Here is a 23,555-nt window from a genome sequence, read left to right as displayed (position 1 = left end):
CAAGAATAATTAATCCGTGTTATTTGTGTTTATCATAAGCTACAAAAGTCATACAAAATACAATATTTATAATCACATTATAAATGTTATTTGGGTTATTTGAGTTATTCGGGTTGTTCGGCTCCTTAATCATCTTGTACATGTTATTTGGGTTATTCGGGTCGGAACCGAACCGAATCGAATAATACCCGAACCAAACCGAATCGAATAATACCCGAACCGAACCGAGCCCGTATTGCTTATTTGGTTCGGTTTTCGGTTCATATAATTACCCTTATTCGGTTTTCGGTTTATTCGGGTTCGACTCGGTTCGATTCGGTTCCGACCCGAATAACATCCCTAGGCATAAATGCTTAGAACTACTAAAATAAATTTAAAACAACCAAAATAGTTTGGAAATCCAATAGAAAATGGGAAAGATAAACTATTACCAGGTCAAGAGATGAGTGCAGTAAATTTGGGTTATAGTTTTAAGGAGACATTTTGTCAAACACCTGGAGTGCCTGTTCTATAACCCATCTATTTGTATTAACCTGGGAAGAAAATAACAGATCAAAGGTTCTCAAATCTAGAAAACATATAAAAAGGAAACAAATCAATGGACATAACTGATTAATCTCTAAGTATTCAAAGTCACTTTAACTCCGGATAATTTTCTTCAATTTTCGCTTGTTCCAAGAATGGTATATGTGTAATCTACAGCGGTAGAATATTACCTTCCTTTAAGACTAATACAAAAGAAAGTAAAAATGAAAATCCCTAAACTCCAAATTTTGATAGAGCCAAGGCATAACCTTGAGGTGGATGATGTAGTGCAATCATATGATCAAAAACTAAAGTAGCAAGAAAGAAACAAAATCAGTAAAAAATGAATCAGTTAGAACTTTGAACCTATGAGAGCTTTAAAACACCTACTATGAATCAAACCTATTAAAAATCAAAATCGTTAGAGCACAAATGAATAAAAAAAATCTAAAACAATGACGAACAGGAAAATCGAACCTTTAGGGGAGAAATACAGAGGTGGAAGAACGTTATTTTCTTTAGAAGTCTATGTATACAAATTTAGTTCTACGGATTGGTTCGACAGAGAGAAAGAAGGAGATGAGAAACGGTGGCGACAGTCGTGGCTTGCGACATTGGCAAGGCAGCACCATGAATGAGTTGCTAAATAACGTTGATCTAACCGGGTTTTGACCGATTCAAACTGCTGAAAGTGTGGAATGGTTTTTCAACTTTTACCTTGACCGAGTAAGATTTATCCATTAATGCATAAAGTTGTTATATATGATGTTTTAAGAGTTGTACCTCTTAAAATTCAGCAAAATCTTGTAAATGCTTTTTAAGTTATATATATATATATATATATATATATATATATATATATATATATATATATATATATATATATATATCCGGTAAGAATTTTTTTTTTGATAGAAAGGTAAGAAGTTTTTTTTCTACATAGTTTTTTCACGAACAAAAAAAAATGAATCACTAGATGATTCATTTGTAAAATGATTCACAAGAAAAAATTCTCAAAAAAAACATCTTTATAGTTCATTTTTAAGTAAATTAAAAAAAAATTCACTTTTATGACAATTTTAGTGAATAACAACAAAATCATTATATAAAAGAATCATCGAGATGTTTTTTTGAGAATTTTTTCTTATGAATCATCTTACAAATGAATCATCTAATGATTCATTTTGTTTGTTCGCGAAAAAAATATGTAGAAAAAAAACTTCTTACCTTCCTACCAAAAATTTCCTTCTTATTTGATATATATATATATATATATATATATATATATATATATATATATATATATATATATATATATATATATATATATATAGAGAGAGAGAGAGAGAGAGAGAGGTTCAGGTTCATTTGAGATCATTCTAATTTTGTAAGACCGTGAGACCAAATCTAAAAATAATTTTAAAATGCAAAATAAATGAAAAAATCCAAAAATTCTTTTTTTAAATATTATTTTCGGAACTTGAATTAACTAAAAAAAATAAAAATAAATAAAAAAAATCCCGTTTTTTTTTTTTTGAAAAATACGTGAAATATTCTAAATAGAAAATTACACTGACATATTCTAAAAAATAATTTTAAAATGCAAAATAAATGGAAAAATCTAAAAATTCTTTTTTTAAATATTATTTTCAGAACTTGAATTAACTAAAAAAAATATAAAAAATAAAAAAATCCTATTTTTTTTGAAAAATACGTGACATACTCTAAATAGAATATTACACTGTACATATTCTAAAAATAATTTTAAAATGCAAAATAAATGGAAAAATCAAAAAATTCTTTTTTTAAATATTATTTTTGGAACTTGAATTAACTAAAAAAAATTTAAAAAAAATAAAAAAAATACGTCTCACGGTGTCACAAAATTAGGCCGTCTGACATTAACGTAACCATATATATATATATATATATATATATATATATATATATATATATATATATATATATATATATATGTATGTATGTATGTATAGAGAAAGAGAAGAGTTATATGGAAAATGAATGATTAGGGCAACACATATCTGAACCAATAAAAACTGAACAACACATCACTTCCACAATACATTACTTGTGAAGAAATAAATGAACACGTGTCATTTGATTATTGGTTCCGGTAGATGTTGCCCTAGTTATTTGTTTTCCATAGAACTCATTTCTATATATATATATATATATATATATATATATATATATATATATATATATATATATATATATATATATATATATATATGATATAGAGCCGGTAAGAATTTTTTTTTGGTAGCAAGGTAAGAAGTTTTTTTTCTACATATTTTTTTGACGAACAAAATAAATGAATCACTAGATGATTCATAAGAAAAAATTCCCAAAAAAACATCTTTATGATTCATTTTTAAGTAAATTAAGAAAAAATTCATTTTTATGATAATTTTAGTGAATAATAACAAAATCATTGTATAAATGAATCATCGAGATGTTTTTTTGAGAATTTTTTCTTGTGAATCATCTTACAAATGAATCATCTAATGATTCATTTTGTTTGTTCGCGAAAAAACTATGTAGAAAAAAAAACTTCTTACCTTCCTACCAAAAATTTCCTTCTTATTTGATCTTGACTCTCTCTCTCTCACTCTCTCTCTCTCTCTCTCTATATATATATATATATATATATATATATATATATATATATATATATATATATATATCTTTACTACTTATAAAAGAAATCTAACTATTTCTATAAATAAATTGAATATAATAATATTATCTTTTTAAGACGTCCAAACTATTAAGCTTGAAGTACAACTCATTTATAATATAATAATATTAAAACTTTACCCCTATCCTTTATCCCTAAAAATCTCGTATCAAATTAATAGAAGAATTCATTTGCAATTGAACCCGTCAATCTCAACACTTCAGCCATTTGAAGTGGTCAATGTCAACAATTTATAGAGAATATCTTATCTCACATTGGTAACAAGCCATCTCATAATATCTATCTTCGCAATTCCTTCAAAGTAAGAAATATACGCACACTCTCTCGAAGAACCCTAACCAGTAACCAAGACAGTATAACCACCACCACCACAGCCTCTCTGCCTCCTTTCGCCTTCAACCAACCACTATCACGACTACCGCTTTTCCTCTCACCCACGACATGAACTTTCTTTTTGAACATAACATTTTTCTTTAAAAAAATATCGTTGAAAGAAGCTATTTGTCCCCGCCGCTGTGCGCGGGTAACGGCTAGTATATATATATATATATATATATATATATATATATATATATATATATATATATATATGGAAGTTAAGAATAGTAAACTTCCTAAGTGTTTGACAAGATTGGTCCCTAAGGTTATGTATGTTTGTTCTTTTTTTTGTCAATTTTTTTGTTACTTTTGGTCCTCCAACTTATGTTGGTTTTAAAAAACTACTTACAACATTGATCATTCACTTTTATGTTTTTGTTCACAAACAACCCTTTTACTTTCATTTGAATTTTTCATAACCCTCGTCTTTTGTTACATATTATTAGTATTTAGTTTTTTGGCAGAAATGGTCCCTCATTATTATTATTATTATTATTATTATTATTATTATTTGTAGACAAAATTACACGATTGGTCCCTGTGGTTTACTAGATTTAACACATTGAGGACAACGATGGAAACCGAAATCACTTTTTTACTCCTAATCCGATTTTTTTTATTAATTTATATTTCTCTTTTTGGTTTTAAATTAATGTTTTATTTATTAGAAGATACTCATCCAATACCATAAAACCACTCACCAGCTGCCATCATCACCACCACCACCACCGCCAAAATTACATAAATGGTTCATATGGTTTACTCGTCGTCACAAATTCAGTCTCTACTGCCTTAAAAGACCAAATTACCCTCACATTAACCGACAAAAAAACAACGGTCTATATTTTTCCGACTGGTTTTCCGGCCGCTGCCATACATGACAATAAAGTTCAATTTGTGAGACTATTTCTTTATTTTCCTCATTTATTGCAAGAAATAATAATTTAGATTTCTTTACTTATGTGATTAGATGATATTGTTTATCTTCATTACTAGATTATATCAATGCAATTCAACATGCTATTTTACTTTATAAAGTAATACCTTCCGACCCGGGTAACGCTAGAAAAATCTTTTCTAGTTATTATTATTATTATTATTATTATTATTATTTATCAATAACATTTAAAAGTAGTTTTTAAAAAAAATCCAATCAACTCATCAAGTTATTTTGTAAATGGTGACGGCTTTTATGCCGCAAGTTAGCTTCTAGCAAAATGGAATATTCCATCAAACACTTTGGAATATAACCAAATTAAGAAACACTGGACCCATGCCAATTCAAAATAATAATATTTATTACCTAATAATAGAAAATTACATATTCAGGCACATATCAATCATTCATTTACATGGCTTCTTATGATTGGCCTCAACTTTTTAAGAATCTTTCGACAATGTTCCATCACCAAACGATTTTTATCGTGCGATCACATATTTTGATGATTGATATAGGACATGTACATATATGTTATACAGGATTTAGATTTATAGTTGACATTATATAAGTGTCTCAATTAAAAGTTATAGATGTCAATAAATAAAAATAAATGTTTTGACACAAAAAGATAAGCAACCCCATGCCAAAATAAACAATTAATCAAATTTTAAGTCAAATGTTTACAAAATTTGTTATCATTTGTCAAACTACAAATGAATTGTACTAACGTTTCGTATTGTGGTAAATAGCTTTACAATCGTTTATCACTTTTGATTCACACTCATTGCATGCTTTTATATTCGATTTTGTATTTATCATGCACTAGATTAATACTATAACTAATATCAATCAGATAAAACTAGAAACTTTATTCCACCCAAAAAGACTACCGACATTCAATCTCCCTTGTATGCAAAAGATGTAAATATTAACCTCATCAATCCTACAAAAATTTTCTATTGTATTTATATGCATTTAATTGAGACTTTTGACACACATAAATGAGACAAAATTTGAAAAATTTATGTCTCATCCAAACTGTGGAACAATGCCTTGATCATGATCTATCGTATGTGCAAAAGAGATAAATAATCTTAATCATTAAAAATAGTTGCCAAATGCTTATCTACTATGTGTCATATGCATTGAACCAAAACTAAACGATCAAGGTTTATAATTGTTTGTCTCACCAAAAAAAAGATGAAACAAAGAAGACTCATCCTCATATCTCATTTGTGTAAAAACCAAAAGATGTAAATACCCTTTTAACCATCATTCATTCGAAATTGCGTCGAAAGCTTGTCTATTATGTTTGCATTCGTTCCACTGAGATTATGACTCATATCAATGAGACAAAAATTACAACTTTTTATCCCACTAAGAAAATGTAACAAAGACTCACATTTGTTTTCATATTTGTGTAAAAGACTTAAACATCCTCCCATCCTTATTGAAACCAATTCTAGAAAACTTTGTATAATCCACTACAATCTGGACCAATTCGGAACAACATAGTCACATAGTCACACTACGAAAATTAACCCTAGAAAACTTGTCTAAATATTTGAAAATAACAATTGGTTGTTAAAAAAATAGTTGGAGAAACATGATTGGTGGTTGAAAGTCACAATCTACAAGCTTTTAGTCGAATAAACAAAAGTTTAATGATGTCGGGATTCAAATGTAAACAGACAAAGAGACAGACGCAAGATGGACCAAGATGAAGGATTGCTCCGCCTTAACCCTACCTTAATTAATTAAAACATTAAAGATTAATTTATCATAAACAACGCCCACCTTCATCACTAAAACTAACAAACTCCAGTTAAATATTCGTTAATTATTGGAAAAATTTTAACAAACTGATTGTGAAATTAATGTTAGTTTATTCTGATTCAAGCTTTACCTCTCATCTTCCTTTCAATTGCATCATCAAATACTAATCTTTTTAGTCAAACCTCTTTCTTAATCCAAGAACCCTATTGTTTCATGCTTTTTTCCTCCTCAAAATCACCAAAGATTCAAAAGGGGTTTTCTCAAATTTTGAAGTTATAATAAACCATTTTTTTTTTATAAATATTTTTTAGGCTTCATCTATGGTGGTGAAGAAACCCTAGTTTGAGAGTTATGAGTTTGATCATGAGATGGAAAAATTCAAATTGATAATAAGAGGATGATGGAAGGCTTGAATTATCATAATTCAAGATTGGTTTACTTTTGTGTTATAATCTGTTTCTTCATAGCCATCCAATCAACCTGTTCACAACAAGGTATGCCCAATTATCTCAAATTTTTAGTTAAGAATTTAGATTTATAAATTAATAGAATATTTAGTGAATAAATCATCTTCGTAATTCCCCATAGTAGATGCATGCTATACCGATTTATATGTATGATCAATTTTTTTTTTTTTTTTTGAAGTATATGCTAATTGGATATGATCCTAGGCTTGATCTCGCTAACGAAGGGTATTTTAGTCAAATCGAAATCTTTTAGAGGGCTATATCTTGATGAACATGTTAAAAGAATCAAGTAGAAAGATTTTATATTATATAGAGATATACAAGTGTAATAAATGAGAATGAGGCCGATTTATGCTATAATTCAACAATTTTACATCTATATTTTTCTTTTTCTGTCTTAAATAGTTCTTTATATATTAAGTCAAAAACTAAAAAGTAAAAAGGCAAAAAGCACCACAACTTTTAGCTAACATAGTACTCCATTAAAAATAAACTCTCAATTTTGTGAAAATTTTCTAAGTATCAATTATCAATAATGATTTTCTTATTAACTCGTTCTTTCTGTATTAAAGTAAAAAAAAAAAAACACTCAAACAATTTACTAAAGCTAAATTCTTAATTTTGTGCAGATTTTCTAAGCATCCGATGTTGTTCTGATTCAAAATTCACGGATCCAAAAAACAACATAACATGGATTTCAGATAACAAATGGTTCTCAGACAATCAACAATGTCAAGACATAGTAACACCATTACAAAACATTACAACATACGATCACGCTAGATTTTTTGGCATAAACTATGGTACTAAATGGTGTTACAACTTGCCAACAAAAAAGGGTCGAGGTTATCTAATCAGGGGTACATTCGTAACTTCACCCACAAACACGTTCTTCGATGTCTTAATTGGTACAACACCAATAGGGCGAGTTGGATCATCAGATGAAGCTGAAGTTGAAGTGATTATAAGAGCTAATAATAATTATATCGACTTTTGTTTATTAAAAAAACAGGGAAATCCTTATATCTCCAAGATTGAATTGAGACCGTTGGATTTGGATTATGAAGATCCTTCGAATGTTCTTAAAGTTTTACATAGAGTTGATGTCGGGAACACACGTGGAGAAATCAGGTATGTCTGTTACTCTGTTTAGTAGAAATGCAAGGTTTCCTTTATAAGGGCATTTTCGTCATTTTGGGCATTTTCAGGTATCCACAAGACCCGTATGATCGAATATGGAAGCCGGATTCAGATTCGAACCAAAACGGAAATTCCACGTCACTAAACGGGGACAAAATTGTCCAAAACAGGACAAAAACATCACCTCCTATCGAAGTTCTAAAAACGGGTCGAACCCATTTAGAGCGTTTAGAATTTATGCATAATCTTCATTCAAGCTTCGAAAAGTATATTCTTCACCTCTATTTTCTTGAACTTGATGGAAATGTGAAAATTGGGCAACGAGTATTTGATGTATATATCAATGGTGAAAAGAGGCAACAAATTGATGTGATTTCTAGTGGATCAAATTATAGGGATACGTTTATGTACTTCACAGCAAATGGGTTTCTTAATTTTACCTTAAAAAAAGCTTCTAATGGATCTCAGTGGGGCCCGATTTGTAATGCTTATGAAGTTTTTCAAGTTCGCCCTTTGCTTCAAGCGACTGATCAAGAAGATGGTAGTTTTAAATTTTAATTCAACTTAAGTCCCTAGTTTGTTTTAAGTCATAAAATGGAAATAAAATTTTTAAATTGTTTAATTTTAAAATCTTTCAGTTGATGTGATGCTAAAAATAAAAAAAGAGTTGTTAGTAGAGAATGAAGATAATGAGGTCTTAGAAAGTTGGACGGGTGACCCGTGTCTCCCACATAGTTGGAATGGTGTGAAGTGCATCCAATCGAATGGAACAACCGTCATAACTAAGCTGTGAGTTTTACTGTGTACTGTGTATAATGTATACTATGTACTAGATTGTAATATTTAGAGTAAATTATTGAAATCGTTCCTATGGTTTGGTCAAAATTGCACGTTTGATCCCTAACTTTGTTTTTGCACTGTCCCTGTGGTTTGATTTTCTTACTTTTTCGTCCCTTACATACATAAAGTTAGGGACCAAACATGCAATTTTAAACAAACCATAGAGACCAAAAACGCAACAAAATAAAAACCACAGGGACGATCCGAGTGTAAAAAAAAAAATTAAGGACCAAACGTGTAGTTTTGATCAAACCATTTGGACGATTTCCGTAATTTACTCTAATATTTATCTTGCAGGAATTTATCTAATGGAAACTTTCGAGGACCACTAGCACAGGACATAACTATGCTGACTCATCTTACAGAATTGTATGATATGATACTTTTCTAATTCTCTTATTTTTTATAAAAAAAAAAAAATAAAAAAAAAAAAAAAAAGTTAGTTTCTTACCTCTTGATCATGAACTACAGGAATGTGAGTAGTAATCACTTCACCAATAGTATTCCCATATTCCCATTGTCATCCATTCTTGCCTCGATGTATGTTTCTTTCCTTTTAAAATGCATAAATATTAGTATTATTCAATTGTTTGTTATGAGAATTTAATTTGGAAAGAAAATGTTTATCCACGTTGGTAATTGAGTTTAAAACATATGTTAGGGACCTACGAAACAATGAATTCATTGGAAGGATTCCAGAGTCATTTGCCTCCCTTCCAAACTTGACACAGTTGTGAGTGTTTTTAATCATTTTCTATACGAATTATAATATCAATAAAACATTAATAAATCCAACTAACTTGAGTTGTTTGTGCTTTCATCTAGGTATTATGGATGCAATAAAGATTTTACCAAAGACCTTCCAACAAGTGACAATTCCTCCAAATTTGATACAGAGTAAGTACTTCAATTATTAAATTTAATTTTTACATAATTAAATCATCAAGTTTTTATCTTGTAAGATATTTAAAAATAAAGCATATTGAGATCAGACACCATTTTATAAGGGACAATGTGTAATTAAGGACTCGATCGTGATCTGTCATGCGCCACCTTTTCTTAATGAGGAGGGTAATTATGTCTTTTTGTGTCCCATCTTTTCTTGATGAGGAGGGTAATTAAGTATTTTTGTTTCAGCAATGGAATGTGCATAGGAAAAGAATCATCACATACACCACACACGGTTTTCATAGTCGCAATTTCAAGTGGGGCCCTTTTAGTTACCGGAGTATTTGCTTGCCTAATTTGCTTTTACAAGAAAAGGAAAAAAGCCAACAAAAAATCAAATGGGAAAACACATGCAATGACCAAAAGTGAGTACAATTTTCCCTTTCAAGATTTTATATAATCTAAAGATGTTACGGGATATAAGGATATTAATCAGAAATTTTAAGCAAATGTTTCTATTATATAGTGTTCTACTTTCATTTTTTTCTTTACAACGTTATTATTTGAAAAACTACCAAATTATAGCAATGTTATGCAAATACAAAACAATTTTACAATTTTCATTGCTATAATTCGATATATTTCTTGCATTCACCCTCTTACAAATATAAACCAAGTTAAATGCAAAAAATTGCAATGCACGTTCATTGATTTCTCTATTGTAGAAATCTACTTTCATTTTATCCTATTATAGTATTATACTTTGAAAAATCTATCAAATTATAATGCCATCCAAATACAACTACCATATTTGCTTAAAATTTTCAAAGTATAATATCCTGATTGAAAAAAAGTACACTGCTACGGGTAGATTTTTCAAAATAAAATGTCTTAATAATAATAATAATTAAAAAATACAATGTTGTAATAGAGAGAAACAAAAGTAGGATGCTTAAATACACAAATAAACACAAATACATTATTATTTCTTGCATTTACCCGTAAAAAACACCTAAATTGCAGATGCAATTTACGCAATGCCAAGTAGCAATGAAGATAGTAGTTTGAAGACAATATCCATAGAGTGTTATACTCTTGAACAAATAGAAAGAGCAATACAACATTATAAAACATTAATAGGTGAAGGAGGATTTGGATCGGTTTATCGTGGGACCCTACAAGATGGTAAAGAAGTAGCAGTAAAAGTCCGGTCAGCAACTTCAACACAAGGAACCCGTGAATTTGATAACGAGGTGAAGTAATTTTTCAATTTTTAGACAATTTCATAAAAACTTTTTTGGTAATATTAATTAAAATGAAAAAAAAAAAAAAAAAAAAAAAAAAAAAAAAAGGTTAAAGAGTAGCTAAAACATGATAGAAAAAAGGGCTAGTTACATAAAGGGTTAATAGCATTATTTTTGGGCTAACAAACTATTTTCAATATATCCAAAATACCATTTTACACGATTTATTATAGAGAAGGGTAACCGAATATGTAAGTTGTTCCAAATTGGTCAGTACGACATGCTACAGTATGTTATGTTACCCAATTTTTATTTTGGCCTATGTTTTTTTTTTTTTTTAACGAATTTGGTCCCAATTGTCAAAAGGTGATCTTTTTGTGATATGAACTTCCCATTTCGATGATTAGCCCTAAAAAATCTCCACTATGATTTCATATCAAATTTTGCTTCATTATTCATAAGTTCAAATTGTTTATATTTTTTTGTTATCATATTGTTGACTAAATAAGTCTATTGACAATTTCATCTACAGCTAACACTTCTATCGGCTATTCGACATGAAAATTTGGTCCCTCTTCTTGGCTATTGTTGTGAAAATGATCAACAAATTCTTGTTTACCCATTTATGTCAAATGGGTCCCTACAAGATCGGCTTTATGGTATGTGTTAAGTTATTTTCAGTTTATTTTTATTAGAGTAAATTACAAAAATCATCCTGTAGTATACCCAAAATTATAGGTCCCTTGCCGACTTTTTTAACATTTCTAGTCCCGGCCTCCCGGGAAGTATCAATTGTCACCCTTTTCATTCCTTATGCAAACACGTCCATTTTCTTCAGTTAAGCCCCGCCATGTGCAAAACACGTGAGGGCATTTTTGTCTTTTTGGTTAGCCTTTAATCAATCATCAATTCATCATTGTATTTCATAAATAAACCTTAAAAGAGTAAAAATCGGTTAATCACTCCTTTTATTTTTCAAACGCACTCCCTTTCTCTTCATCATCTTCTCTCGAGTACAACTTCAAAACCCTAATTTTGACATATTTGCAACAATGGTGAACCGGTAATGTACACTTCATCTACCTAAAAAGACGAAAATGCCCTCACATGTTTCAATATGGATAGTCTTAACTCTAAGAAATTGGACATCGTCAGCATAAGGGACAAAAGGGTGGCAAAGGATGTTTTCAAGACCAAAAAGGTTTTAGAAAAATCAATCCATAATTTTGGACAAACCACAGGGACGATTTTGTAATTTACTCTTTTCATCATTTTAATACCGTTTTTACCCTTGCTTCGTTGTATCTTAATAGGTGATGCGTCTAAAAGAAGAGCTCTAGACTGGCCAACAAGACTTTCAATAGCTTTAGGATCTGCTCGAGGTAATTCTATATATTTATTTACTTGTAAGCAAAAGATATTACAATAATTATAATAATACTAAAAAGACAGTTTTACCCTCCAGGTTTGACATATCTTCATACATTTTCGGGGCGTTGTGTCATACATAGGGACGTGAAATCAAGTAACATTCTTTTGGATGATAGTATGTGCCCTAAAGTTGCCGATTTTGGATTTTCCAAATATGCCCCTCAAGAAGGTGATAGTGGTGCTTCCCTTGAAGTAAGGGGGACAGCGGGATACTTGGATCCAGAGTAAGTACAAGTTTTTTCATTTTTTTTTTAAATCACAAAACTCATGATGTTTTTATTTTATTTTATTTTATTTTTTTTTGTGTATTTTAAGGTATTATTCAACGCAACATTTGTCTGCAAAGAGTGATGTTTTTAGCTATGGAGTTGTGTTGCTTGAAATGATAACGGGTCGCGAACCTCTTAATATCCACAGGCCAAGAAATGAGTGGAGCTTGGTTGAATGGGTATGCTTGAATTTCTTTTTAAATTTTTTTTTTATTAAGACGTTGTACTTTGAAAATTTTAAACAGTTATTCATTTTTTTAAAAATTATTTATATTGTTGCACTTTAAAACTTCTACCTAGTAGTGAAAATTGCTTTGAATTTGGATAACATTGCTAGATTTTTCAAAATTCAATGTTGTGACACAAAAAAAAAAAAAAAGTACATATATTGCTATTTCTTGCGTTTAATCAGAGTGATTTACCAAATTCTATGTAGGCAAAACCGTATATAAGGAATTCAAGAATTGAGGAAATAGTGGATCCAAGCATAAAAGGAGGATATCATACGGAAGCCATGTGGCGAGTTGTGGAAGTAGCACTAGCATGTATCGAGCCCTTCTCAGCTTATAGACCTTCCATGATTGACATTGTTCGTGAGCTTGAAGATGCTTTGATAATTGAAAACAATGCATCCGAATATATGAGATCGTTAGATAGCTTTGGAGGGTCCAATCGGTTCTCTATCGAGAGACCAATTACTATTTTGCCCTTACCCACTCCAACTCCGTCGGAACTATCATCTCTCCAATCACAACCTATCCCTCCACAACCAAGATAAATAATATTAAGTAAATATGTGTGAGTCTTAGCAGTTGCAGTGTGGGAGTTTTAGTTCTAATGTGGATTGGACTCCTTGTAGGCACCAGGCCAGTGTGTATCTGATGTACATCTGACGTGATGGTCTAAAGACACGATGGTGTGGGCCAGCTTAGGGCTAAGCTTGGTGGAAGAATAATGTTAAGTAAATATTTGTAATTTCTTGATTTGTTTCTACAAGTACTTAATATCAGTTGATTTCAATCTTGTAGATTTTATTGAAGAAAAAGTCGGAGTTTAGCATAGTGGTATAAGTTCATGAATGTGTAATCCATAAATTTCAGCTATTATACAAGTAGCAAGGTGTATGGAGAGGGTATTTTTAGAATATTTATGTTTTTGTCGATTATTCAACCATAATTTGTCTATTCATCATAATGTGTACACCATAACTCCAAAGAAAACATTAAAATAGGTAAGTTATTATAAGGAGGACAAAGCATCGGTAAGTAATGAGTAGCAAACGTTAAGTTGGGATCAAAGAAACATTACTAAAAGAAAAAAGCTCAATTAGCTACTAATACTCCAAGTTTTACATTGCAATTCTTATATCTTGAAAAACCAACCTATACACTTTTTGTTTTCACAATATTTAGTTATCTTTTGAATATGTTAGGAAAAGACAAAAAATGAAGTAGAAGAATCAACAAAGTGAATATTTTCATGTTAAGTGGACAGTTTATGGAACTCGGATAAGAGAAGAACAAGAACATAATAACAACGTAGTTGAAATAAGGCCAAATAAGTATGATGAATACATTGAGGTTAAAAGCTCCTAACACCACAAGCACCTAAAATAGATGAATAAAAGAAGCCAATAACACTTTGCATACAATATTCTTCAAATGGTCTTTGCATGCTTGCCCTAGCGATAAGAAGGTGAGAATCCATAAATGAGGTCTTAGGTTGAAGCATGGGTTGTTCTATGAATATTGTAATCCACCTCTCCCATATTGGCCATAGGATTTGGGGAGGGGTTGCATTAAGGTTCAATAGTTAGACATACATTTTCAATTTGATATTGTTTGAGATTTATCATGAGATTCAAGGAGAGGTGTCATGGTGTATGCTTTTCCCCATGATATTTTGTTTGTGATCAAGACAATGACCGAGCTGAAAATAGTTAAGATGGAATACCTTTGGTGCAATTTCACCGGGGAGCACAAGGATGAGGGAGTAGAAGTCTTGCAGTGGGAAATAAGTACTATACCCAAATTAGAATTTCATATATGTTGGGTGAATAATCCACAAGGAAGAGAATGTAAATGATTGTGCTATTCACTACATAAATGTGAGATGGTTAAGGTGGAGGGCTCCTACTGTAGTATTGTGTGGCAAGAAGGTCCCTTAACAAATAGAAGTTTCTACATAGTGGCAATTAGGCAACTATGATGTATGGGTATGAATGTTGGCGCCCTTAGGGCTTTCTATTTGATTGTATCAAAAGGCCCAATGAATTAGGATCCAGGTCATTTCGGGGCAAGTAGATCGAATATGATGAAGAGGATGAGCTTCAAGAGAATGATTCAAAGTTCTTGCAGAGTGGAACGGTGCAGTACCAGATATTAAATAAGATGCAAAAGAGAGAGATGAAAGTTATGGAAATGAGGATGCTTCGGTAGACATGCAGTATGACAATGTTGACCGATATACTGAATGTGGTGTCATAGATTTGAGTTGGGAGTTGTATCAATCATTGGAAATTTGAGGGAAGGATGATTGGTCAGAGGATGCAACTATTGACCACATGTAAGGAGGGTGACGACTATTACAATCAACGAGGAGTGGAGTAAAGGTCGGCAAAGGAGGATGACAGGATGTGGGAAAATAGTGTGAGGTTAGACATGAAGGAGTTGGCTCTTTCTGAGAATGTGTCCTCATATAGGAGGGAGTGGAGACATAAAGCTAGGCAGTATATAGTATAGATCTTTGTTACATATTTTATTTTTATGTGCATTTACGTATCTATCTATTTATTTATTCCCTTTTTTACTATCAATTCTATCCCAAGGAACGCTTTGCTACTTTCATGGCAAACAATATCAATGTCATGAATAATATTAGATAAGAAGGTTAACGAATTTAATGTAGATATAAATACGAAAGTACATCGATTATTGTTTTCCCATATTTTCATTTCTTATTTATATCAGATCTAAGGGCTATTTGATAACGTCCAAATGGAACGATTCAACGATTCAGAGGTCACCTCTGAATCGGTCAGCTTTCAGTTGTATGATACAACCTCTGAACGAATCAAAAGCCTCTGAACAGTTAACAAACCCTACATTCTCTTAACCATTAAGAGATTGAAATCATTCAGCACTAAATGGTTCGGTTTTATCAAACAGCCCTAACTTTACTCGAGTAAACTCAATATTCTTGGCTTCTTGCAAGCAATAAAAGTATTGATTTAAAATCAACATAGCTTAATAAGGAATAGTTAACAGAGTTGAAGTGACCTCAAGAACTCATATGCCATATTAAAGAATTAGATTTCAGAAGTTTATATATTTCTTCTTTACCCAAAATGTTTTTGAGACATAAATGTGTATTCATACAGATATACTCTACAAATGAATGGTTTTGCAAATAAATAGGGGCATAATGGCATATAAGTGATTAACAACTTTTAGAAGGAAAATAAGGCATGGAGATTCTTATACAGTTATAACATGCAACTATCATAGCCATTATATCATAGAAACTCATTTGTTCTATAATCTTCAATAAACCAATAAAATCAATCAATGATCTATATCAGATATGCATGAGCAAGACTGAAGTTAAAGTGATGCCAAAGCATGGAAGATTTGTGAACTTTCTAATTGTTCTTTTGGATCAGTGAGATGCATAAGGAAGGCACAACAAACTGCATTCAAATATTCATTGAGATAAAAAGAGATATGAAAACAAAGAGAAGGGAACTCTTCCAATTACAAAATGCACAGATCAGCTACATGAATAAATATATAGAAAAATAGGCAAAACAAACTTCATACGTATCATACTGGATTTTTTGAACAAGCTTAATCACCTCACATTCTGATGTAGACCTGTGCTTTTGCTTTTTTTTTTTTTCTCTACAATGCCATAGTCGAGTAAATCAAGTCTTGAATAAATTTGGATTGGCTGTAGCAGTACCCACTTGTACTTCAAGCATTTCTAGACGACGCTCTAGTGTGTCAAGTTTCTCATTCAGAGATGCCAATTTGCTCTTTGTTGTAGCCTCTGAAAGCGAAAAATGTATTCCATTAATACACAAGAGCAATTAGATTAAATCTACACAATTTACAGAAAAAAGCACCAAAATTTTAGCGGATGTTCCATGTGTATCTCTCCATTCAATTGGCAAGTGAAATTTTGGAGATATCAGCAACACGAATCCAAACGAAACAAGGAACCTCCGCAGTTCAATTGTTCGATGGAAATTCGTCTAATAGATCAGTATATCACAATTACGAGTATACAACGAGCTCCAATTAAGTCAATGAAAACCGAAATCATTGAGATCAAGTGAGGATTTACCGAATTGAACAAGGAAATCGAAGAGTTGACGAACGTTGAGGGAAATGTGGGAGATGAATTCTCGATTCTCCCAATCAGCTTGTACTGCTATCCCTACGTTTACTGCATTCGTTATTCCTCCAGCTCGAGCCATTTCTCTGTCGATTGATTCTGATTGCTTGATTCAACTGCTGTTTAGATGAATCGGTGAATCGGTGATGATGATTTCTTATTGTTGTGTGTTGTGTGAGTTAAGCAAAGGATTCGAAGCCAAACATGATTGTGATTTTTCAGGTCAGTGCTCATCAAAAGGGGAAATAAATATATTTCAAGAAAGCCCCTCAAACTTCAGGAAAGTCTAACAAAGTCCCTCACGTTTCATATACTACAGTACTACTACGTGAAGGGAGGAGACATAAAAGTATATAGATTGTCAACTATATTTCAAAAAAAAAAAAAAAAAAAAAAAAAGAAAAAAGAAAAAGCTCATATATTATTTTCTTTTTCAGGAAAAAAAAACACTATGTATTTTATTCAAACTTTTTGTAAAAGCCTATTAATCGGTTAATTTTATTGATGTGAGAGTTATTGATGATCACATGGGTAATCTATATCAAAAGATAAACCTCGTTACAATAATTATTTTGTTGATGAGTTTTAACTTGTGATATATTTATAGGAGGTCAAAATGATGATATGGATCATTCGTGTAATCAATCACATCGCAAGTTATTGTTGGGTTATTCACTCGAGATCTACCGAGCACATCATTCATGATGCTAATATTCTTTAAAATAAAACTAGCAATCATTTTGAAACACCGGTTGTTATTTCCAATTGCGATATGGTATAGATTAAAAGAAAAGGAAAACATTCCTTGTCAGAAGTAACTAAAATAAAAAGAGTTTTGCACATTTCCAAATTGACTTACAATCTTTTATCCGTATGCTGATCTACAATCCACCATAATCTTTTTTCCTGATTTGTGTGTGATGCGACCTTGGTCTTCGGACCATCTCGGATGGTTGCTCTAATCACGGCGAGATGGCAATGAGTGCTCCGGGAAGACTTACGAGGTCACAATAGGAAACTGTCAGCCGTTCTCCTGGAGGAGCTCCCGGGCGATCAAGTCACTGAGAGTGTATAGTGAAGGCTAGGTGGGAACAACTAACCATTTGAGGTGGCAGATGAGGCTTTTATACTGAGACTTCCTTGCGAGTCCGTACAGGGACAAGGTCGCCAGGTCCGACATGATCCAATGTCTTGATTGGTTAATCGTGCTTCTCGTATAGCAAGAGCTAGTGATTGGTTAAGGTAGTAATGCTCTGAGCATACTCCTTGTTGCTTGGTGTCGTTGGGTTTGTCACGGAGTGGAAGGCGCCCACTGAGGATACTCCTTGTTGCACTATATAATTACTTTTAAATTACCTTTAAACAAGACTTGAACCGTCAATCACTCAGGCTAACATGTACCGTTGAATACTGTTAGACATAAGCCATTTGATTAGGGCTGGCAAAATTGTACCACGGAAAACCAACCAACATGTTACCAACCGAACCAAGAAAGTTGGTAGTCAATATGTTTGGTAGCCAACATCCTTGGTCGGTAGTACCGTACCAATTAAGTAATCTTGGTACGGTAATGGTACAAAAATTTGAATACCATGGTAATACCGTACCAACCAATTTATTATATATATATATATATATATATATATATATATATATATATATATATATATATATATATATATATATATATATATACGAAATCATACGTACATTCCAATTAACATGTGTGTTTAGTTTTTGCAGTTTTAAGAATATGATATAAGGCATTTGATCGCATTAATTAATATTTACTATCACGTTAAAACACAAAATTAAAATGTTACTTTAGCTGTATTTCAATAGAATTATTTTGTAAACTAAAAGAGCTATGAAACTAATTCGTTTATTAAACTAATTTATTTACTAAATGTCAAAATTACCCGATGTCTTTGTTAAATCTTACAATAAAAGATTAAACGTTGGTATATATCATTACCAATTTGTACCAACCAAAATTGTTGGTAGCCAAACATATTGGTACAAATTACACTTGATACGGTTCTAGTAGCAAATTTTGTATACCAACTATAATTGGTACGGTACGCGGTTTAGAGAAAAAAGAATCGGTATCGTACCAATTCCATCCCTACATTTGATACATATACACTAAGGTCTTGTTTGGTAGTTGCTGATTGAGAAAGTGATGACTGGAAAAGTCTGTCTAGGTAATAACGTTTGATTGAGTAAGAAACCATGTTGTTTGGTTCTATATTTGATTGAATATGCTGACTGATGAAAAATTATCATTTTACCTGTAACAGCCCGGATCTCCAGGTATCTTTACTTTCATATTTTTGGTATTTTGTGAGGGGACTCGGCGAGTTGGAGGTCGAACTCGCCGAGTCGGGTCACGGTTTTGGGCGGAGGTTCGCGTCTGGACTCGGCGAGTCCAAAGGATGGACTCGGCGAGTCCGCGGTGTTTAATGAAACCCTAATTTTCCGGTCCTAAGCCCTATTTAAAGGACCTTATGGCCCTTCATTGCGGCCACCTTGAGCCTTGAGTGCACCAAAGCAGCTGAGAGTCCTTGTGAGTGAGATAAGAGGCTATTTGTTCATCAATTTGTGTGTTATTGCAAGAAAGGGAGGAGAAGATCAAGCTTGAAGAGTTGAGGAGCTTGGATCTGCTTCTATTTCATCAAGGGAACCTTCTTGAGGTAACTTTCATAGCTAAACTTCGTGTTTTGATTGATATGTCAAATCTAGGGTTTCTTCTTGCCTTATTTGACTTGGATTTGAAGTATGAAAGGTCCCATGGAGATATGGAACCTAGATCTGGACCTTAGCAGGTCCAGAAGGCCCAGAATGATTTGCTTTATGTCCATTCTTTTGAGTTGGAAACTAGGGTTGCCATATTAGAGGTTATTTCCCCAAAATACGCCTTGTATGTGTTGCATGGCGGCCAAGACTGAGACTTTACGTGATAAATGAGCTTGGGAAGGCCAGATCTATGTGTGTATGGAACGGATCTGACCGCAGAAGCAAGTTTTAGCTGATGCATGGCATGGACTCGACGAGTAGCTTGAAGATTGTCCTTAAAACCACCCAGTGTGTAGTCCTGTCGAGTTGTGGGTGACTCAGTGAGTCACAGAGAGTTAGAAAGGTATTTGACAGGTGGACCGAGTCGAGTTGGGACTCGTCGAGTTGTCCTTACGACTCGGCGAGTTGAGTCGCGGTGGCCCCGTGATTCATGATCAGGTGGAACTCGTCGAGTCAGGAGAGTACTCGACGTATCAAAGGGAAAATCCCTGCGAGTTGGTGAAAACGCGTAGACTCGCCGAGTCACTCTAGTGCACTCGCCGAGTCCGGTCAATTTGACCAACGACTGCTGACCAAGTTGACCAGTGTGGACTTGATAAGGATGGTCAACCTTAGTGGTACAAGTAATAATTATAGATATATGATGTCATAGGAGGATTACAGCTCGGGGGTTCGAGCACAAGTGATTTCCAGGGTTCACGAGTTATCGAGACATACGAGGTGAGTCTTCTCACTATACTGTACCCGGAAGGGTTTAACTGTGTGACCGGAAGGTCGGATATGATATGAGTTATATACATTATGTGTGATAAGTTAATCGTTATATGTTCCATGTATGATATGCTTGATATGGCCGGAAGGCATTATATTATGGGATGGAAGGCGAATATATTATGGGCCGGAAGGCGTTGTAAAATGAACCGTAAGGTTGACGTGGGTCGGACCGGAAGGTTTACCCAGTCGGGACGGAAGTCCCCTGAGACACATGGACCGGAAGGTCAGGGCCTAGAAAGGCGTATGTGCGTAGGTTGTATTTTGGGGAACTCACTAAGCATTTATGCTTACAGTCGTTGTGTTATGTGTTTTAGGTACTAGCGAGGACCGTGGGAAGGCGCCGACGTGATCGTACACACACTCGGGGAAACTATTTTGTGATCTTTGTTATGTAATTGGTCGTGACAATATTATTTACATTGGAACTTGAATTATTACTCGATATTTGATGTTTGTAAAAATGAAAAAAATCGGGTTAAAAATTACGTCGTTACAACTTGGTATCAGAGTCTTGGTTTGAGGGATTCGGGTACACCTTCGGGCGTAACTGAACTCAAACCGGGGATTTGAGAAAATTTTAATAAATCAATAAAATTTGATAAGTGATTTTGAAACAACCAAGGAAGAAGGAGTATGTACGGTCAGCCAACGCCCGAACGGTAAAATCCCCAAAATACTCTTACAATATGTGTTATGAGATATGATATGATATGATACGCATGCTAGTAGACTAGGTATACATATTAGGACTAGAGTGGCCTGATTTTGTGATGCCTTAGTCTAGGGAAACCTGCTTCTATGAGGTGCTTTGAGAGCGAGTAGGTAACTAGTGTATGACAAGAATAGAGTACTCAGGATTCGGGGTCTGGGGAGGAGGACTTGGGGTGAATACTGACGCGGTGTAATTGGTAGTATTGGGCCCGTACTACTAAAGACACCGGGTCAGTGGGCATCCCAAGTAAGAATCCCTGGGTATCGGAGACTGAGTAGGACTGTGTTATCGAGTGCGATTATGCCCGATAGAGTCTCTGATATTTTTATGTTGTATTTCAGAGACATCATGGTTGGACCACGCCACAGACCTGGTACGAGTAGTGTGACTAACGAGGAGCTTCGTCAGATGATTCATGAGGAGGTAGCTGCAACGATCCGGGCTGAGATTCCGGAAATGTTTGGGTCTATTAAGACCACGCTGATGGAGACATTTGATGAGCAGTACGCCGCGTTGTCTGAGGCCGCAGTCGCTGCAGCTACCGCAGTTGTGGCCGCTGCTAGACCACAGGGAGGTGACTCGTTGTTGTTCCGGGAGTTGAGCAACACGAAGCCACCTGAGTTTGACGGGACGCAGGATCCGATCGCTCCGATGAGATGGATTGTTGATATCGAGGGATGCTTCTACACTTGTTCATGTCCGGAGCATCTGAGGGTAGGGTTCGCCTTGAACCAGCTCCGTCTGGGAGCAAAGGATTGGTGGAAGTTCGTGACGGCGAACTTCACTCTAGCAGAGGTTTCAGCTGTGACTTGGGAGAGGTTTACTGCTATGTTCAGAGACGAGTACGTTCCCCAGGTGGAGAGGGAACGGTTGGTTCAGGAGTTCTTGACCCTCAAGCAGGGTAATGATTCTGTCACGGTGATCACGCGGAAGTTTCATGAGAGGGCGATGTTCTGCCCCGAGCAGGTGTCCACGGAGCAGGCTCGGATGAGTCGGTATTTGGGAGTGCTGAGGAGGGATATCCGGGAGTTCGTATCGAACTCGTCATATCAGACTTTTGCTGAGCTTCAGGCGAATGCCAGGAAGCGTGAGATCGAGTTGGAGACCCAGGCCAGGGAGGAGGCCGAGTCTCAACGGATGGATCGGCGGCCGGCTCAGTCTCAGCCGGCAGCCAAGCGGACCAAGTCCGCCGATTCGAGATCTGGAGGTCAGAAGGGCTGCACTTACGGAAAGTGCGGCAAGGGTCACGAGGGGGCATGTCGATCGGGTGCTTGCTACAAGTGTGGCAAGGAGGGGCACATTGCTAGGGATTGCCCCAAGGTATTCATGGTTTGCTTTCATTGCAACCAGACCGGCCATCGGAAGGCCGAGTGCCCCCAGCTTCGCCAAGGATCTACGCCTGCTGCCAGGGTTACCGAGGTTCGGCCAGTGAAGGCCGAGGCTCCGAAGGCTCGTGGGAGAGCTTTCCAGTTGACTACGGAGGAGGTCCGCGCAGCGCCTAATGTCGTAGCTGGTATGTATTCTTTCATGTATTTACCTTTATACTGAGATATTGTGCTTATATTATGATATGCGCAGGTACTTTTCTTGTGAATTATGTGCCTGCTTTGGTATTATTTGACTCGGGTGCGAGTCGGTATTTTGTTTCGTTGGCTTTTAGCCAGCACATCGGTATTGATCGGGAGGTGATGAGTCGACCCCTGCGAGTTGCTATAGCAAATGAGAAAGCGGTATACGCCACTGAGGTGATTCGAGGATGCGTGCTCGAGATTTTTGGGGTCAAGTTCCCTATAGACTTGGTTCCTATAGCTATGGGAGATGTCTGCGTTATCGTGGGCATGGACTGGTTGAGTAAGTTTGGAGTAGTCATTGACTGTGAGAGACAGCTGGTGATGATTCGAGACCCTAGTGGGGGAGTGCTTACGGTTTATGGCGAGGGGACCCGGTGTGGGTCGGCGTTTTGTTCGGCTGCCAGGGCAAGGCAGAGTTTGCAGCAGGGCTATAATGGATTCATAGCCTACGTGATGGATGCTCGAGTGGCCGCGGGGAGGCCCAATTCGATTGATGACGTTCCGGTTGTATGTGAGTTTTCGGATGTGTTCCCCGAAGAGTTACCGGGTGTGCCTCCGGAGAGGCAAGTGGAGTTTCGTATCGATTTGGTTCCGGGAACAGCGCCCATCGCCAAGGCGCCTTATCATCTCGCTCCACCGGAAATGCAGGAGTTATCCTCGCAGCTTCAGGAGCTGTTGGGAAAGGGA

At 34.5% G+C, this 23,555-nt stretch overlaps 2 protein-coding genes across 3 annotated transcripts; one reads left to right on the top strand and one right to left on the bottom strand.

Annotated features, from left to right (window-relative positions):
• The first annotated feature begins 6,460 nt into the window (after positions 1-6,460).
• LOC145043800 (nodulation receptor kinase-like) lies at positions 6,461-13,808 on the top strand. 2 transcript variants are annotated; one of them, XM_078992554.1, is made up of 16 exons: positions 6,461-6,835; positions 7,438-7,939; positions 8,017-8,489; positions 8,587-8,737; positions 9,086-9,157; positions 9,260-9,328; positions 9,450-9,521; positions 9,614-9,685; positions 9,926-10,101; positions 10,700-10,929; positions 11,453-11,579; positions 12,234-12,302; positions 12,386-12,575; positions 12,667-12,799; positions 13,057-13,408; positions 13,480-13,808. In XM_078992554.1, the coding sequence occupies exons 1-15, from the start codon at positions 6,739-6,741 to the stop codon at positions 13,396-13,398; spliced, it is 2,775 nt and encodes a 924-aa protein (XP_078848680.1). In that variant the 5' UTR covers positions 6,461-6,738; the 3' UTR covers positions 13,399-13,408; positions 13,480-13,808. The 2 variants fall into 2 exon arrangements, with proteins under 2 accessions (XP_078848680.1, XP_078848679.1); XM_078992553.1 differs by having other exon boundaries at positions 6,462-6,835; positions 13,057-13,808.
• A 2,501-nt stretch (positions 13,809-16,309) lies between these two features.
• BRK1 (BRICK1) lies at positions 16,310-17,244 on the bottom strand. The gene is made up of 2 exons (XM_078992552.1): positions 16,965-17,244; positions 16,310-16,667 (listed from the first exon to the last, which is right to left on the bottom strand). Exons 1-2 carry the CDS (start codon positions 17,095-17,097, stop codon positions 16,543-16,545), a joined length of 258 nt encoding a protein of 85 aa, XP_078848678.1. The 5' UTR covers positions 17,098-17,244; the 3' UTR covers positions 16,310-16,542.
• Between the last annotated feature and the right edge of the window lie 6,311 nt (positions 17,245-23,555).

This window comes from Lactuca saligna, chromosome 4 (assembly GCF_052625555.1).
Source record: "Lactuca saligna cultivar CGN05327 chromosome 4, ASM5262555v1, whole genome shotgun sequence".
In the NCBI taxonomy this organism is placed as follows: domain Eukaryota; kingdom Viridiplantae; phylum Streptophyta; class Magnoliopsida; order Asterales; family Asteraceae; genus Lactuca; species Lactuca saligna.
This window is presented reverse-complemented; position numbering and strand designations above follow the sequence as displayed.

Bases quoted from the DNA above. Each gene is read 5' to 3' on its own strand.
- LOC145043800 (XM_078992554.1), top strand. From the start codon at position 6,739: ATGATGGAAGGCTTGAATTATCATAATTCAAGATTGGTTTACTTTTGT. The intron at 10,930-11,452 runs GTGAAGTAATTT...TTTCATCTACAG, and splicing joins CCCGTGAATTTGATAACGAG to CTAACACTTCTATCGGCTAT. The intron at 12,576-12,666 runs GTAAGTACAAGT...GTGTATTTTAAG, and splicing joins GCGGGATACTTGGATCCAGA to GTATTATTCAACGCAACATT.
- BRK1 (XM_078992552.1), bottom strand. From the start codon at position 17,097: ATGGCTCGAGCTGGAGGAATAACGAATGCAGTAAACGTAGGGATAGCA. The intron at 16,668-16,964 runs GTAAATCCTCAC...TTTCGCTTTCAG, and splicing joins CGATTTCCTTGTTCAATTCG to AGGCTACAACAAAGAGCAAA.